At 42.3% G+C, this 19,501-nt stretch overlaps 1 protein-coding gene across 4 annotated transcripts in view; it reads right to left on the bottom strand.

Annotated features, from left to right (window-relative positions):
• Positions 1-19,501, bottom strand: part of EPRS1 (glutamyl-prolyl-tRNA synthetase 1) — a 151,055-nt gene that overhangs the window by 18,781 nt on the left and 112,773 nt on the right. For all 4 annotated transcript variants that reach the window (XM_073628361.1, XM_073628363.1, XM_073628362.1 and 1 more), the window contains 3 exons: positions 16,966-17,163; positions 8,581-8,754; positions 2,872-3,032 (listed from right to left, as the gene is read on the bottom strand). In XM_073628361.1, the coding sequence (XP_073484462.1) occupies positions 2,872-3,032; positions 8,581-8,754; positions 16,966-17,163 (533 nt within the window). The remainder of the gene's footprint in view (positions 1-2,871; positions 3,033-8,580; positions 8,755-16,965; positions 17,164-19,501) is intronic.

Here is a 19,501-nt window from a genome sequence, read left to right as displayed (position 1 = left end):
CGACTGCTCCTGTTGGGAAAAAAAAATGGCGTTCTGGCAAAGAGCTTATCGACATCTATTAAGCATTTAAATCTGCAATCCAGAACCCCCCTAAAGCTGGATACACACTATACAATTTTCTTTAGATTTTTTCCTTTAGATTTACCAAAACCATATAACCATATAAACCTAAACACTTTCAGGCAGGCCCTTGCACTACCATAGTTGAAGGTAAATCTAAAGGAAATCAGAACAACAAAAGTTGTATAGTGTGTATCCAGCTTTAGGCAGACGTGTGCTCCATACATGGGGGTACATTCCCCAAAGTCTCCTTTGTAATCCTTGATCGCGTTCATTCATGACGGGGGGGGGGGGGGGGGGGTAGGTCAGCGATTGGAATAAAATCCTCTTACAGTACAAACAAACATACATTTTTCAACTCAATGCCACATCTCCCCCCCATCTAAACAAATCTATAGCGTTTAAACCATTCCTTGAAGGTTTTAAGTCAGGGGGTCCCGAATTAGATTTCCAATCTGCAGATCTTTGTTTAGAGCTACATATATCAAGCTATTCATTTTTCTTTATCTGATTGTTAAAAATTATCTAATTGCCACTTATTATGTTTATGCTCATATCAAATGTACTGTATCTCTCATATAGGATATCAGGAGGGCCATGATTAAATATATTCCAGATTGTCTCAGGGTAAAAAGGATTTGATTATGGTTGTTTGCTCTCTGTGTCCTTTTATGTAATTGCTGCTGCGTGTTGCTCTCCTGATCGACTGGGGGGAGTGCTGTCCAGCTTCTCTCTGTCTCTTCCCTACCCGGCGCACAAGGGCCGCTGACCACCGCCCATTGGTCGGCAACAGCAGCATCTAATTGGCCCATGCAGAGGGACAGCATCTCTATTGTTATGGTGCTCTAAGTGTGCCAGTATACATCCAGACGCGGCGCCTTGATCCCCAGTGTTCTATCGGATTACCGCTACCCATCAGATTGTGCAACGGAAGTGACGTTCCGACCAAAAAAAAAAATTAAAAAATTACTGTGCATGCGCTATGTGTTTCAACATGCGTTCCACTGCGCTATGCAGTCCAAACAGTTCATTGTCTGATGGGAAGCGGTAATCTGATAGAACACCCATGCGGACAGCTTCGATTTCAGAGTAATTTTAGCAATAAAGTGAGCATATATAAAATATAGTGTATTGATATCTGTGATGCTGTTTGGATGTTTAATTTTGAAAACCTAAAGGTTTAGTGCTGAGCAGTGTGGGATGTACCAACATGGCCTCTGCCACCTTTCTACTGCTGGCGTCCAGCTTCTTTCAAAATGTATCATCAAAACAGCATCACAGATGTCAATATACTATTTATTTATATACGCTCACTTTATTGCTAAAATTACTCTGAAATTCAAGATGTAGCTGGGTGTAGTAAGAAGTCCGCATTGGTGTTCTATCAGATTACCGCTATCCATCAGATAATGAAGTGTTTGGAACACATAGCACACGTGCAGTAGTTTTTTTTGGCCGGAACGTCACTTCCGTTGCACAATCTGATGGGCAGCAGTAATCTGATAGAACACCAACCGCTATCACCACACGGCGAGACCTCTTGGACTGGGGGAGGGGTGCCTTCTAGCCCCACCCACATGCCTCCACACGACTGGGATCCTACAATTGCCCAAGCAGCACATTTATACAGCTGCAGGCCAAGGATGGACAGCGTTGCTGCGCCTCAGACCACCTTTCACCTACAGGTAACTTGATTTTCACACATCATGCCCCCTTTATATTGTTGGATTGAGGGGAAAATTTGCTTTTTTTTCCCACACAGTTTAAAATGCTGGGCTACACCTCTTTTCCGATTAGATACCCGAGCTGGGGATACTTGAGGTATCCTTTAGCCCCTTTGAACTTCGCAGAGGGAACAGTTCTCCGGTATACTCCTCGGAAGACCTGTATACTCTGTATCACCTCATCAAAGTAAGCTTATTGACACAAGTCTACGATTTGAAAAACCATCACTAGTGATTATTTGGCCAGTACCCTCACAGTTTATTTTCCTCTTTCCCCCTCCTCACAGGTACTATATACTATTTGTAGGTGCTGCTTAACTTCAACCTTTTCCTTTCCTTTTATGTTCTATCGGAGTCCGAGCGTTTATAGCCCTCCCTCAGGGCATCTCTAAGCTTTTCCACTAATGCATGCAACCCAAGTAAGTTTCTACATGAACTGAGCTGAACACTATGTACCACTAAGTAATATCAGCCTTTATAGTTATATTTTTACTTCATCCAACAGATTGATCTTCTTTGTGAAGACGGTGTGCATCTCTTGGTGGGGCACCTCAATCCCCCAGTGGGTAAAGGGTTGGGAGCTCTGGCATCTCCATCTGATGCAAAAACCTCTTTCCTCTTTGGATTTTATATGATGCTGTCTTGTGCTTAATCCTCTCTACTCTTACGGGTTAGTGTCTATTTATATTATGAATATATATAATAGAACATGTAATATGTTAATAGACAAATGTTCTAATACGATCCTTTTTGTTATAGATAACCATGTTGCCTATTATTTGATCCTGAAGAAGAAAGCTATAACATGTTAAATTTGAAACACGTTGGCTAATCTCTATTCCCACCATTACATGCATTGACAGACTTCCATGGTACTTGGTACATTTGTACTTAGCCTTCAACCAATTTGCTGTAACTGCATCAATTATTTTAACATTGTATATGGATTATAGATTTTTAACCTGTACCAATAAAGGTGATCATTTATATATTTGAAGTTGTTGATGCCCTAAAAAGTCCTATTTAGAGGTCGGTGTCTTTTAAGCATCTTGGAAATAAACATGGAAATCGTAGACAAATATATTACCTGCTGTAGAGGTTCGTGTGAATCTCTTCCAGAATATCTTTTAACTTAGTCTCTGCTTGGTCCTCTGCAATGGTCAGTTTCTCTCCTGTGTCTCGTCGAACTGCTACAAACTGGTTACTTTTCATATCTCTAGGGCCCACTTCCAGCCTGATAGGAACACCCTAAACACAAACATATCAAAAATGTAACTTTGATCTCAAAAAAAGCCCAACTAAAGCCTAAAACTGTAGTTTGCTTTGACCAAAGTGAGTAAGTGTTAGAGCCTTTGTCAAGTTATTATTGCAGTCTGTGACTCTGTTGAGTTTTACCTGTACGTCCTGATAGGACAAGAAACAATGGATAGACTTTCCAACTGGGACAAAGAAGAATCAATAACATTTTTTTCATAGAATGAGGTAGGTAGGAACCTCAGACAATGTCTTTATTGCCGTAGAAGCCCTTTTGACCCAGCGACAGCTGCACCGTTTCATGGAAAACACAGATACAGTTAGGTCCATATATAATTGGACATTGGTACAATTTTTATTTTTTTCAGGTATTTACCAAAACATATTCAAGCTATATTTATATAATGGATATGGGCTGAAAATGCACACTATCAGGTTTAATTTGAGGGTATATACATCCAAATCGGAGGAAGGGTTTAGGAATTACAGCTCTTAAGAATAGCCACCCCCCCTTTTTTTAGGGGACTAAAAGTAGGTGGACAATTGAGCCAAAAGCTGCTTCATGGCCAGGCGTGGGCTACTCCTTCCTTATTTATTCATCAATTAAGCAGGTAAAAGGTCTGGAGTTGATTCTAAGTGTGGTATTTGCATTTGGAATCTATTTCTGCGAACCTACATCATGCGTTCCAAGGAGCTGTCCATGCAAGTGAAACAGGTCATTGTAAGGCTTCAAAAACAAAACAAATCCATCAGAGAGATAGCAGCAACATTAGGAATGGCCAAATCAACAGTTTGGTACATTCTGAGGAAAGAAGAACACACTGGTGAACTCAGCAACATAAAAAGGTCTGGACATTCACAGAAGACAACAGTGGTGGATGATCGCAGGATCTTCTTTATAGTAAAGAAAAACCAGGAGGTGAGCGTATCATTGTCAAAAGTCTACAAATCAAGAGAAGACCACAAGGTGCAAACCATTCAGACGCCTAAAGAATAGAAAAGCCAGATTAGATATTGCCAAAAAAAATCTAAAAAAGCCAGACCAGTTCTGGAAAAGCATTCTTTGGATGGACGAAACTAAGATTAATCTGTACCAGAATGATGGGGGGGGGGAAGCGTGGTGAAGGCTTGGAACAGCTCATGATACAAAGCACACGTGGTTACATGGTGGAGGCAGTGTGATGGCATGGGCATGCATGGCTTCCAGTGGCACTGGGTCATTGGTGCTTATTGATGATGTGACAGAACACAGAAGCAGCTGGATGAATTCTGCAGTGTTTAGAGATATACTGTCAGTCCAGATTCAGGCAAATGCAGCCAAGTTGATTGGACTGCGCTTCACAGTACAGATGGACAATGATCCAAAACACACTGCAAAAGCAACTCAGGAGCTATTGAAGGAAACGAAGTGGAATTTTCTGCAATGGCCGAGTCGATCACCTAATTTCAACCCAATTGAGCATGCATTTCACTTGCTGAAGGCAAAACTAAAGGCAGAAAGACTCACAAAGAACAACTGAAGACAGCTGCAGTTAGAGCCTGGCAAAGCATCAGAAAGGAGGAAACCCCGTCTTTGGTAATGTCCATGGGTTCCAGACTTCAGGCACTCAGATTGCCAGTAAAGGATTCTCAAAAAAAATATTAACCACTTGCCACCTGCCATATAGCAAAATGACAGCGGCAAAGTGGTTTCAATATCATGACCAGAATATTAAGCCACTGTGCACCCCCGGGGGCGCGCATCGCGGTGATCGTTGTTGCGGTGTGTCAATCTGACACACCGCAACTCCCATCTAGGTAAAGAGTCTGACGGAGACTCTTTACCACGTGATCAGCCGTGTCTAATCACAGCTGATCACGATGTAAACAGGAAGAGCCGTTGATCGGCTCTTCCTCACTCGCGTCTGTCAGACATGAGTAGAGGAGAGCCGATCGACTGCTCTTCTGACAAGGGGGATCTGTGCTGATCGATTATCAGCGCAGCCCCCTTGAGGATGCCCACACTGGACCACCAGGGATGCCACTAGGATCACCAGGGATGTCACCACCAGGTATGCCACCCTAGACCACCAGGGATGCCAATCAGTGCCCACAATAGGCATCACTGATTGGCAGGCATTATTGTTTGGCACCGATTGGCATCCATCAGTACCATACATTACAGTACATCAGTGCTGCCTATCAGTGCCCATCTGTGCCGCCTATCAGTGCTCATCCGTGCCACCTATGTGTATCTATCAGTGCTGCATATCAGTGCCGACTATCAGTGCCCATCATCAGTGCCCATCAGTGAAGGAGAAAACTTAATTATTTACAAAGTTTTGTAACCGAAACAAAACAAAAAACTTTTTTTTTTAAATTTTCGCTTTTTTTAAAAATTTGTTTAGCAGAAAATAAAAATCCCAGAGGTGATCAAATACCACCAAAAGAAAGCTCTATTTGTGGGAACAAAATGATAAAAATTTAGTTTGGGTACAGTGTAGCATGACCGCGCAATTGTCATTCAAAGTGCGACAGCGCTGAAAGCTGAAAATTGGTCTGGGCAGGAAGGTGCATAAGTGCCCAGTATTGAAGTGGTAAAAAAAAAAATATTTAGGATTATATTAATTTCTCCAATTACATTTGAGCCCCTGAAAATGGGCAGACTGGGTATAAAAATGGTGGCAGTTCCTAAAATTTGTACTTGATATTTATGTTCAACCCCTTGAATTAAATCTGAAAGTCTGCACTTCAAATTCATTTGGATTGTTTCATTTTAATTTTATACGGGTGGCATACAGAGCCAAAATTATGAAAATTGTGCCTGTGTCCAAATATATATGTACCTAACTGTATTTGTAACTTACCGACCATTACCAAAACTAAATTAAAAAAAAATTGTCTAGACCTAGGCTTTAAAAGTAAGAGACTAGTCAATGTATTTGTCAAAGTGCCCGATTCTTTAAGCTAATAAATCATTATTACCACGTGTGAAAACAATGCTTGTTTTTTTTTAAAACCGACTGTTACTTTCCCCAAGAAACGTTAAGAACTTTCTGCAACAGAAGACAGTGAATACTCACCTCTATAATGGGCAGCCGAATCTCCTCTGATTACCATCTACCAACAGCTTCCAGCAAAGTCTTCAACATTTGACACCTCCAAGCAGTGGTGGTTGCTCATAAGGGATGCAGGAGCGCTGCCCCCCCTACTTCATGGGCCCAGCCCCTAACCTCTATGCAGGACGCTGGACACATAGATTTCAGAGGGGTTTTTTATATTATTTTGAAGCACGTGATTGGAGCCTGAGGCTCCAATTGGCTTCAAAAAGGGTGGGCTTGGGGCGCAGCGCACTGCACCCCGAGCCCACCCACTTGTGTGACATTAACAAATTAATATTCGCTAAGGTCTTTCTGCTTCTCCTCCCGGCCAATCAAGAAGGTCCTGAGAGCCAATTGGCCAGGAGGAGTAGCGACCGCCGGGACTCGGGAGGAGATGCAGGGGGGAGGCGGCCGAAGCCACGACCTGGATGAAATAAGTGCGGGGCTGGCAGGTGAATCGGTGATCGACTGAGCGACAGGGGCGGGGTGAGCGGAATAAGTGAGGGGGCCAGGTTTGTTTGCTGCGCCCCCCCCCCCCTCCAAAAAAAAAAAATTGAGCACCAGCAGCCGCTGCCTCCGAGGGTCGAATGCCTGCGTCCGCTGCTGTGCACTGTGGTACAACTTGCTTTACAGAGGGAGAAGCATCATATGGCCCCCAATCCTGCAATTTTTACCTTGCAAGGAATGCAAATAACAAAGTTTTGGTAAATTTGAACATGAGATGGTTGGTTTTTGCTTTCATTCTTCTTCATGATGCTAGGAGTTTGTTAGTTGCTCTGCAAAGGGTTTTCAAACTCAACTAGGAATAGAGACAGCTTCTCCTCCGCTTTAAAAGTGTGATGAGTTAGGTCTCAGGAAAGGTACTTATTTTAGCTCTTAATGCCCACAACTGTGGCAAAGTGTCCCTAAAGCAGCTGCTAACACTAAACCTTTCCCAAACCATAATTACTTCATATGTTTTAGTGGAATCCACCTGAAAATACCCACACTGGACAACTTCTACCTCCTATGTGCACCCTGCCAACCCATTGCTTTTTCAGTACTTGTTTCTCTGCGGACACGTCAGGTTCTCCTCTGTGATGAAACTGGAGATACTGAAAAAAAACTAAATATACAGGGGAGAACAATCTCCACCGACAGCTTTTCCTCTGAAAAGAGCCTGGTTACTTCCCAGTATAGAGAAGCATGTGACTCACTCCATGTGACAGCAACAGGTCATTCATCAAGCACCAGCATTGTCACACTGGGAGATTCTGCGGTCCTGTATAAGCTACACATTTTAGCTCACATAGGTTGGCTCCTCCTTCTCCTGGCAGCAAAACAGAATGATGGAGAAGTGTAGGATCGATGAGTATACGCTGCTGACAGGGAAGGGGGATTAACATAACATGTTGCACTGCTCTGCATGGACAAAGTACAGGTCTACTTTATGCACTGCATCAAATATCATATAAGACTTAAAGTGTTTGTAACCCCCCAAAAAGAATAGATCCTGTTCCCTTAAAGCATGTTATACAGCACAGTGCTTGTGCTGTGTAATTTGGCCCCCTGTATAACCTAAAAAACCTGTCTGATCCTACCTTGCTATGCCCTCCCCCCTGTAAACTGACCACGGTTTATCATGGCTGCTGAGCCCTGACACCGTGGTTAGTTTATGTGCCTCTGTCATCTGCAGCTCTCCTCTCTGCTGTCCCCCGTCCTCTCCCCTCCCTGCCTGTCAGCTCTGCCCACTCCCCAGCCCTCCCCTCCTGCTGCTATCATAACACAAAGACATTGCTACAATCCCCTCTACTAGGTTAAATAATGTCCCCAGTGTATTTTTTTTTAAATGCCCCTGTTCCTCATTTTATAGCTCCTGATCGACACTCACACAACCGGCTGCCTCTGTCCTCCTCCTGGCTGATGTCGGGGAGGGGGGGTTCAGCCCAGCCCACTGTAGCTCACAGATCAAGAGAGGAGAAAGGTGACTGGTCACGTAAGCGCCGATCAGCGCTATGAAATAAGGTAACACAGGGGCTTTTTTTTTTTTTAAACACATACACTGTGGACATTATTTAATATAGCAGAGGGGATTGTAGCAATGTCATTGAGTGGCTTAACAACTGATATATATGAAAAACATGGTCTTCTGCTCTAAATTCAGTGCAAACAATTTGTTCAATAAAAAGAATTACTAAGATACTTTATCTGCAAACGAACGCCAATGTTTAACCAGTCTGAACTTAGCATACTAATCAGTCACACATAAAGTACAAGGAGTTATTGCTTTTATGTTATGTTTTAAAATATATTATTTTTACAGTACATTATGGCTGGATGAGGAAACCATAAAGAACAATAAAAGGATCTGTCTCATGACCCCTTGTAGACGTTGAAAAATATATTTTTTTCTTGCTGTGAATATTCTCAGACATGAGATGAATGGATGGCACGAACATGCAGCATCACGCTATAGTCCTCACCTTAAGCTCCCAATGGTTGAACTTCCAACCAGGCGAGTAGTTGTCACGTAAATCTGTTCGTGCTCTGATGTCCACATTCAGAAGGCGTTTTAAATACTGATTGCATTTCTGTAGAAGGGCATCTCTATCTGCTTCAGCTAATGTGTTTGTGATCCCGCATGGAATTACAATAATCTGGGAGAAAAATAAATAAATAAATCAAACCAACATATGTGATGGACAAACCAAAAATGTACAATCAAATGCAATCATCATACAAAACAAATATTTCCTGGTGCAAAACATAGATTACCATTACCATAGATATACCAATAGTACAAAATCTTTAAAAGATGTATGGGGTTTTTTTTGTTTTTTTTTTAGTATCATACTTACCTAGGTGGATGCAGCATCGGTCCGATGCCTCTAACAATGAGAGCCGAGCCTACAAACACCACTGATTGCTCGGTTCTCACAGCTTCATGAGCAGAGATCTGCTGTCAGTCAGCAGCTCTCTGTTCTGCCCCCCCCCTGGCTCACTAGAGCACTGGGCTGAGGAGGGGGTGGGAGCGGCCGGCTCAGCGATCTGGGTGGATCCTGACTCTATGGTCGTGATGATGTCCAAGCCTGGACAGTCTCTGTAACGTCAGCAGAGAGCGCACTTCAGGCCGCACTCAGCTGAAAACAGGCCACAGGAATACAAAACTAACTGCACTCTTGTGATCCATAGGAGAAGTACAGCCAAACAAGCTTTGACTGTATTTCTCCTTTAAACAAGGAAGGGAATTTGGATTAGCATCATACCCCCAGCCACCAGGAGATGGACCAAAAAAAAGACGGGGAGAGAGGAACAACTGGGGAGCAGGGAGAGACATCAACAAAACCAACATCAATGTATACACCAATACATCCAATTAATTTATTATTCACCGGTCAGCCATAACATTATGACCACTGACAGGTAAAGTGAATAACAATTATCTAGTTACAATGGCATCAGAAAGTGGGTGCGATATATTAGACAGCAAATGCAGTTTTTGTTCCTGAAGTTGGTGTGTTGAAAGCAGAAAAAAAATGGGCAAACAAAAGGATTTAAGCAACTTTGAAAAGGGCCAAATTGTAACTGCTAGAAGACTGGGTCGGACCAACTCCAAAACTGTAGCTCTTGTGGGATATTCCCAGTCTGCGGTGGTCTGGACCTATCAAAAGTGGTGCAAGGAAGGATAACAGTGAACTAGCGACAGGGTCATGGGGTGGCCAAGGCTCACCAATACACATGGGGAGCTAATGCTGGCCTGTGTAGTCCCATCCTATTAGAGCTACTGTACCTCAAATTGCTGAAAAAGTTAATGCTGGCCCTGATAAAAAGATGCCAGAATACAAAGTTTGTTTCGTATGGGACTGTGTAGCCACAGACCGGTTAGGGTGCCCATAGTGACCCATGTCTACATCCAGAAGTGCCTACAATGGGCGCATGAGCTTTAGAACTGGACCACAGAGCAATGGAAGAAAGTGGTCTGGTCTGATAAATTCAAGAATGGTTTGAGGAACACTACGAGATTGAGGTGTTTATTCCTTACAGACTTAGAAGTTCACTTGCCAATTGTCTACTCCAGAAATGAGAATGGGCTATACAGCTGAAATGAGAGTGTCTGCCCAGGAGAGTATCAGACTTGTTTGCCTTAAGGTAGCTTAACTTCTGCTGTCCACCTAATATTTTATGTAGGCTACTGATTTGGAATTGTCCGACTGTATCCTGACTGGGTGACCTTGCAGCAGGGGGTCAAGTGTTGTAGAGACAATGTTATGACTCTTAGTTTCAAAATGTCGTTGGGAAGTCTCAACTCCTCTAAGGATCAATTCCCCTCAATTCCTCTAGGAATCAAATCTCCTGGACACTTTTGGAGTTGAAAACATTTGCTCAGTCTTTGAGGCTGGCATCCACTGTCACCACCCTTCAGGGTATTTAAAGAAATTACTTTGACTTCCTGAAGAGCCATTCATGGCGAAACATATGTCGGAGCGCAGGATCTGTCATTTCCGGGTCCATATTTGATACCCCACACCAGGCTTTGCACCTTCGGAGCGAGATGTGGAACACACTCCACCCCTAGGGATCAGCTGACTCTCACACACCGTTTACACCTAGTGCCAGGTCAGGCACTATTACATGCGAGTGTAACTGCTATGCATTGCTGCTGTTTTTGCTTTATTAAAAATTACTACACTATGAGACCTTTCATCTGTGTCTCCTGTGGAGTCATTTTTTACATTCTATCTCCTTCCTGAATGGCCATTAGAGTGGATTTATTCCAGTAGTGGAACCAACCTGTAAAAAGGGGCAAACAGCTCTGGTGAGTGGCCATCTTCATACTGAGCACTCGTGGTGGAAGATCTAGAAGTTTTATCTCAGAGTATTCCGTTTTGGTATTGGGATTCATTCACTTAAGGACTTTATGCTTGCTTATTTTATTTATTCATTAATGTGCACATTTAAGTTTGATGCAGTGTTTTCTTTGTGTCAGTTTTCTTACATGAACATGTATAGCGCCTTATTCTTTATTTTATAATTTTGCATAGTTTAGTGATTTGTTCACTCTAAAGGGGGCAGCTGTTTGTCTACATGTTCACATCCCCACAAGGCGCCATTTTTTTTTGGTACACATTTTTGCAAAGAAATTACTTTGCTAATTACAGGGGCAGTTTCACCATGCCAGGGACATCTTTGTTTGGCTCAAAATAAGCACTGGATGATGTAGGTATTGGATATTCTTGTTCCATGTTGTGAAATTGTTGGATAGAAGATTCCTGGAGTGAAACGGGACAAACAAATGTCCCCTTTCATGAGCCCCAGAACGCTCAAGCAGAATTAAAGAGTGCCCTTTGCATCTAGGGTCTGTGATTAGAGACAATTTTTTTCGCGATTAAGGAAAATTCTGGCTTGGGCAATTTCCAAGTTGGCCACAAGTACTCCAGATGGTGCGAGGGTCAGAAAGCAAGCTTTTGAAAGTTGATAAATCATCCAAAGTTTTGAAGTAACTGAATTGTCCTTTGGACAATGCTCTGGGTTGACAGAAAAAGGGAAATGTGTAGATAGGCATCTTGTATGTTTTACCGATGCCTGAAGTTTCTCTTGTTTGGGGGAAGTCAGATCTTGTTGATTCCATACAGAATTTGGGTATACAAAGAAATTTGTTTAGAGATTTTAAGTCCTGTAAGTCCTGTATTGGACAGATGCCATCATTTGGTTTCGGGGCTGTGAATAGATTTGAAGAGACACCTTGAAATCATTCATTCAAACTGGTTCAACCACACCCTATGGTTCAATCACTCCCTATGCCAAAACAATAATACACAAATACATAGTGGGATTCCCAGGTATCCCTATGCCTAAAGTTGGCTCATGGTGGGCATTATGTTTTTTTACCTGCAGTTGGCAGTTTGGAAAGCAAGGAGGGGCAGAAATAGAAACTCTGTACCCCTTTGAAATGACAGATTGGACCTGAAGGTCCAGGACATCTCATATCCACACTGGCATTATGCCAACAGATGTTCCCAAACTCCAAGGAGTGGGGATGCCCCTTCATTGTGAAGAGGTCTTCAGGGCAAGTTTGGTGGACCTACGAGCTGAGGGTTCACGAGGAAAATAAAAGTTAACCTTGGTTTTGTGACTAAGCCCTGGGGATTGTGAAAAAAAAAAACCTTTCGCTGAGCAGAGGTAGTAGCTGTAGGAGTATGAGACTAAGGCTTCTTAATGTGGAGTAGAAGCACCTTCGCCCCAATGACTTCCTTGATGAATTGATCAAGGGACTCTCCAAATAGGTGTTCATTACCAAAAGGCGTTCATACAAGACATTCTTAAAAGCAGGTTCAGCAGATCAATATTTTATCCACCAAATCCTGTGCATATGCACAGATAAGGAACAATCTAAATAAATCCTCTTTAAACTGGGTTAATATTTTCCATAACATGCCAAATAACGTGTCAAAAATTTAGACAAACAATATATGCAGTAAATAGTGGAATGTTTGTACATGTAGTTTGTTTCTTGAACTGAATTAGCAACCTATTATCACAGGTTAAGCACTCCTCTTCTTTGTCAGCCAAGGCCAAGTAGTGTAGCCAGGGGCACCCAATTATAAATCATGAAATGTTCCTTAAAACAAGCAACATGGCATGCAAATGCCTATAGATGTAATAAACTGGATTTTTGGTTTACTTGTAAAACCTTCTTTCTTGGAGTACATCACAAGACACAGGGTATCTTCACATTGATTACAATAGGGGTTATGCTGCCCCTGTCAAGTGATCGGACACCATAACCCCTTACAGCTAAGCACTGCTTCAGGAATCCACCCTGAGATTATTCAGAAGTATACTCTTCTGAAGACGAATGCCCTGCATCCCTCTCTTCCAGAAAAAGAGTAGAAGGAGAATGTTTCTGCTTGCGACCAAGATGGTTTAATCCCTAAAGGATTTTGAAAAGCTGAAGTAACCCAGTATCAGCATAGGAGAAATCCTACATTGACAAAAAGGAAGTGGAAGAAAGTGCCCCCAGAGGCAGCAGAAAGGTGAATAGAATCAGAGCTACAAAGAACTAAATGACCCCTAGGGAATATATTGCAATGGAAGCTGTGACCAGGTTCCTCTCTACACAATAAGGAGTTTGGGAAGCCTCTCCACCAATCCATCTCCCCTCATCACTGAGCCATGGCCTGCCGACAATAGAGAAGGGCTATAGTTCAATAGCAGTCCTAGTCAGCTGAGAGAAGCAGATGCGATATCAGACACCCCCTGCATTTGGCACCAACAGCCTCCAGAACTGTCCTGAAGCTCAATCACCACTATATGGTGCATGGGGCGGCCAGGAGGAAACTAAGTGCAAAGCAATGTAGCCACACTTTAGTCACAAAGGGAGGGGGAGCCAGAAAAAAAAATAGACCAGGGAGCAAGGTATGTGGAGACCTACTCCCTTTCCCTCCCATCCCCAGGGACAAACTTCACCCATCACTGCAGGCAAGAGCCTTCATGGACACAACTACTTATCTGGGGAACATTGCCCTGGACCTGTAGAGTACCCTGCCAGTTCACCAGGCAATATATCATTGCACAGAGTCCCATTACCCCGAATCCAGTTCCAAATGGCAACATTACAAGCAATCCCTGCGTATCCGGTCTGGGTACTGTTCCTCTTAGCCGATATAGGCAACTGATCCACACAAGTCAGTCTCCTAATCCAAGACATACTCTTGAGAAAAATTATCTAAACACCATTTTTTTTGCATAGATAACACAGACATGACCATCACCTTACGACACTAGCAAAAAACTGAAGCTATGACTGGCTGGGAGGGGTTATGCCTGTGAGGGGATGTCCAATCACCTGAAGGTGGCAGCATAACACTATCATAATGGAAATGACGATACCCTGTGCACTGGGATGTTTGATAAAGAAAGGCTTTTCCTGTATTAGCTGGGTGGGGTTACCAATAAGTATAAGCTCAGGTGTGTTTGGACACGAGTCTGAGCCTGCCTGAGCTATCCTGCCAGGAAGCGGTCACTGTGGACAGCCAGTCATAAGCAGCGGAGGCATTCCCCACCCCACAGCCACATCTATACATGTTCGAACATGACTAAGTTCATCCTTGGTTACTAAATAATGAAATGTTTTCCCTTAAATCTGAACTCCAGGCAGATATAAAAAGTAATAATCTATGCAGCTTTGTATTAACACATCTATTAATAAAGTTTTTAAAAGCAAGCAGGGTAAGTACTTGAATTCAATCTTGTATTAGTCTCTTGCAATCCACTGCAAAGCAAAGTTCAGAGTGGGAGAGGGAGAAGCAGCACAAGCAGCAAATCACATATACTACTGTGCTCATGTCTGAACAAGTAAAATTTGACTAAATTCTGAGTATTTCTGAGCACTTATGGATACTTCTGAGTACTTTTGAAATACTTATGAAGGTTTTTAAAATGTTTCTGAAAATCAGTTTTTAAGTATTTATGAATGGCTTGGGATAACTTGTCACATTCAATGTATTAATGTTGTTATAATATAAAATGGTGACTTATTTTTAGTTTTTGGTTTGTTATGTAGGAAAAAAATGTTTCTCACAAAAACAAAATCTGGAGGAAAAAAAAAAACAAAAACATTTTGACAGGAGGAAAAAAGCTGAGTGGCAGAGGGGTGAACACATCAGTCCGTTTCTTGACTGCAGTAGAGAAGTCAGATCTTCTGCCCCACTAGATTGGGCTGTGTTGTGTGGCAGAGTTGTGTAAATTTCAAGATAGGATGGACAGATAAACTCCTTTATGTGTATATTATATTAGTATTTACCCATTTGCTTAGAGTTCAGCTCTAACCCCTTTTCGGGGCCAGGAGATGACTTCCATTATGCACTGCTGATGGCCTAACCAATCCCTCTACTTTTCACATATATATTAGACACATCAATGTTTGTGAAAGCCCTGCCTTTACATAACTTTTAAAAGCACAGGACCTATAGAAACAACAAGTCAAGGAACTTGGTCTTGGAATGGTTATATTATAGAATATATATATATATATATATATATATATATATATATATATATATATATATATATATATACATACATACATATATACACACATACACACAGTATCTCACAAAAGTGAGTACACCCCTCACATTTTTGTAAATATTTTATTATATCTTTTCATGTGACAACACTGAAGAAATGACACTTTGCTACAATGTAAAATAGTGAGTGTACAGCTTGTATAACAGTGTGAATTTGCTGTCCCCTCAAAATAACTTGACACACAGCCATTAATGTCTAAACTGCTGGCAACAAAAGTAAGTACACCCCTAAGTGAAAATGTCCAAATTCGGCCCAATTAGCCATTTTCCCTCCCCGGTGTCATGTGACTCATTAGTGTTACAAGGTCACAGGTGTGAATGGGGAGCAGGTGTGTTAAATTTGGTGTCATCGCTCTCACTCTCTCATACTGGTCACTGGAAGTTCAACATGGCACCTCAAAAGAATTGTTGCTCTAGATAAAGATGGCCAAGGCTATAAGAATATTGCCAAGACCCAGAAACTGAGCTGCAGCACGGTGGCCAAGACCATACAGCGGTTTAACAGGACAGGTTCCACTCAGAACAGGCCTCACCATGGTCAACCAAAGAAGTTGAGTGCACATGCTCAGAGTCATATCCAGAGGCTGTCTTTGGGAAATAGACGTATGAGTGCTGCCAGCATTGCTGCAGAGGTTGAAGGGGTGGGAGGTCAGCCTGTCAGTGCTCAGACAGTACGCCGCACACTGCATCAAATTGGTCTGCATGGCTGTCATCCCAGAAGGAAGTCTCTTCTAAAGATGATGCAAAGAAACGTCATGCAAACAGTTTGCTGAAGACAAGCAGACTAAGAACATGGATCACTGGAACCATGTCCTGTGGTCTGATGAGACCAAGACAAACTTATTTGGTTCAGATGGTGTCAAGCATGTGTGGCAACAACCAGAAGAGGAGTACAAAGACAAGTGTCTTGCCTACAATCAAGCATGGTGGTGGGAGTGTCATGGTCTGGGGCTGCATGAATGCTGTCGGCACTGGGGAGCTACAGTTCATTGAAAATACCATGAATGCCAACATGTACTGTGACATACTGAAGTAGAGCATGACCCCCTCCCTTTGGAGACTGGGCTGCCGAGCAGTATTCCAACATGATAATGACCACAAACACACCTCCAAGACAACCACTGCCTTGCTAAAGAAGTTGAGGGTAAAGGTGATGGACTGGCCAAGCATGTCTCCAGACCTAAACCCTATTGAGCATCTGTGGGGCATCCACAAACAGAAGGTGGAGGAGTGCAAGGTCTCTAACATCCACCAGCTCCGTGATGTCGTCATGGAGGAGTGGAAGAGGACTCCAGTGGCAACCTGTGAAGCTCTGGTGAATTCCATGCCCAAGAGAGTTAAGGCAGTGCTGGAAAATAATGGTTGCCACACAAAATATTGACACTTTGGGCCCAATTTAGGGGTGTACTCACTTTTGTTGCCAGCGGTTTAGACATTAATGGCTGCGCGTTGAGTTATTTTGCGGGGACAGCAAATTTACACTGTTATACAAGCTGTACACTCACTACTTTACATTGTTGCAAAGTGTCATTTCTTTAGTGTTGTCACATGAAAAGATATAATAAAATATTTACAAAAATGTGAGGGGTGTACTCACACTTGTGAGATACTGTATATAGATATATATCTATAGAGATAGATAGATAGATAGATAGATAGATAGATAGATAGATAGATAGATAGATAGATAGATAGATAGATAGATAGATAGTAACCCCAGCACCGGAAATTGAAGAGAGACAATTGAAGAGACACAGTCTTTTCTAACCAATCACTTACCTGCACACAGGCCACTCGTGGTGGAAGCACAAGACCCATATTGTCTCCATGGACCATGGTCATGACACCTATCGTTCGGGTGGTAAGACCCCATGAGTTCTGGAAGGCATACTGCTTTTCACCAGGAGTTTTTGGATCTTCGAAAACAATCTCAAACATTTTGGAGAAATTTTGTCCAAGGTGATGTGATGTAGCTCCCTGAAATGAGTCAACACCATGTAAAATTTTATTCACACAACCATTGGTTCTGAAATGAAACTGCATAGCAGCATTGGACATCTGGACAGGATAGTCTTAGATGGACTTGTAGTTTTAAATTGCCTTTAGGTAAAAATTAAAGCAATACTAATCTCTGGTTTAAAAATAAAAAGAGATATATTCAAGTATGTATTCCTAACTCAAAAAATAACATTCTATTGCCCTCAGCCTCCAATTCCCTGTTTTTGTGATCCAACTTCTGTTAGAAGGTGGCTAACTGCATGTAGGAACATGGCCACCCTTTTCTTGTGGTCTCCCAAGATGGACTAGGGACTATGGGAGTTGTAGTGTTCATACAGCAGTGCACAACTGCAACTAATGTGCAGTGTTCATTCCAAGCAAATGAAAGTGGAGGAAAAGAGGAGTTTCCAGCACTCACAGAGGACATTAACAGGAGGCAGAAAAACACACTAAGAATTTCATGAAAAATAGACTACAGGGCCATTAAAGTAATGGATGTGCATGGATTATTTTTGAAAAATAAGGACATTTGTTATTGTCACTTTAAAGCCTAATCTAAACCCAAAAACAAAAATGTAATATTTAGCATTGTCCCCTTTACTTTCACTAGGTAAACCTGCAAACACCACACTTCCTGTCCCTGGGTGGCTACACTCACCCCTGCACTGTATCTATGGAAGGGACCATTGAAGCCACCCAGTCTAGATTATAGTTCACACAAGAAAGTTATGACTAGTAATTTATACAAGAAAGATAAGCTTATTTTTTCCTTTCTTTTAATGTGTTAATTCACCTTTACAGAAAAAATGTACAGGTGAACCAACACCAGACACATTACCCACTCCCCCAGTCACACTGTACTTATCTCCAGAATTGGCCAGCTTTTAACACCCCCGCAGCCGCTCCAATGGTCTTAGGATTCGGAATCCTCGCTCTTCCCACTCTTCTCCATCAGCGCTTCCAGCAAAGACCAGATCAATTCGGATTGGTCAGCACAGTCACATTGACAATGCTGACCAACCAGAATCGATCCGGTCTGTGCCAAAAGCGCTGATGGAAAAGAGGGAGAAGACCAGGAATTTCAAATCCCATGACCACTGGATCGGCAGCAGAGGTGCTGACAGCTCAGCAACCCCAGAGGTAAGTACAGCGGGGACCTGGGGGGTAGGGAGGGTGTCCGATATTAGCGCACTGTTACATTTTTTCTGTAAAGCTCCATTCACACTTGTAGGACTCCAAAGTTGTGCCAACTTTGGAGTGCAAGTTTAAATGGGTGCAACTTGGATACAACTTTGGCTTTCACAAGTGATAATGGACAACTGTTGCATTGTATAACATTCAGGTACAACTTTCATGCAACTTGTGAGGGTTAACATTGGCCTTTGAATTACATGAAAGTCGGACCAAAGTAGTGCATGAACTATTTTGAAGTTGCTGCAACTTTAAGTTGCACGTATATGAATAGTAACCATTGGAAAACCTGGGGAGCGACTTGTCATGCGACTGATGTCCAAAGTTGCATGACAAGTCGCACAAGTGTGAATAGAGCCTAAAGGTCAACTAACCCTTTAAGCTCACAGAGTGGCTTAGATGTGGCATCTGCATTCGATTTTTTTTTTGGCTTTTCCTCCTTTATTTTCACCTGGTGATCTGGCCAGTAACACACTTCCTGTCTTTAGGTTGGCTATGCTCATGCCTTCACTGTATCTGTAGAGGTGCAACATAGCCACCTTTGGACAAAAGCATTGTCAACATGTAAAGATGGTATTGTTACACAGACTAATTGATATAGATGGACTACAAAAGTGACAAATTGCAGAAACTGTTTTTTTTTTTTTCTTTTGGGATAAAGATTTTCACTAAACAAATAAAAGCTGAGCATTGTAAACACATCTGTTAGTGTTAAATGATTTGCCTCAATCCTGCCACTTTTGCTGGACAGGAAGTTGAAAAATTACAGACTCACTGGCAGGAACAACAAGTTAAAAAACGGATTTAAAAAAGCAAATTTATGTAGCCACCACATGGAAGGATTGGTAAGCTGCAGTATATAAAACTCTTATTTTTGGGTTTATATACGCTTTAAGCCCTTACAGTATTTTCCACAATAGAGGACCTTTAATACTTCCCCAATCTACACTATATTGCCAAAAGTATTGGGACACCTGCCTTTACACGCACATGAACTTTAAAGTCATCCCAGTCTTAGTCCGTAGGGTTCAATATTGAGTTGGCCCACCCTTTGCAGCTATAACAACTTCAACTCTTCTGGGAAGGATGGCCACAAGGTTTACGAATGTGTCTATGGGAATGTTTG

Source organism: Aquarana catesbeiana, linkage group LG04 (genome assembly GCF_042186555.1).
Source record: "Aquarana catesbeiana isolate 2022-GZ linkage group LG04, ASM4218655v1, whole genome shotgun sequence".
Taxonomy (NCBI): Eukaryota; Metazoa; Chordata; class Amphibia; order Anura; family Ranidae; genus Aquarana; species Aquarana catesbeiana.
This window is presented reverse-complemented; position numbering and strand designations above follow the sequence as displayed.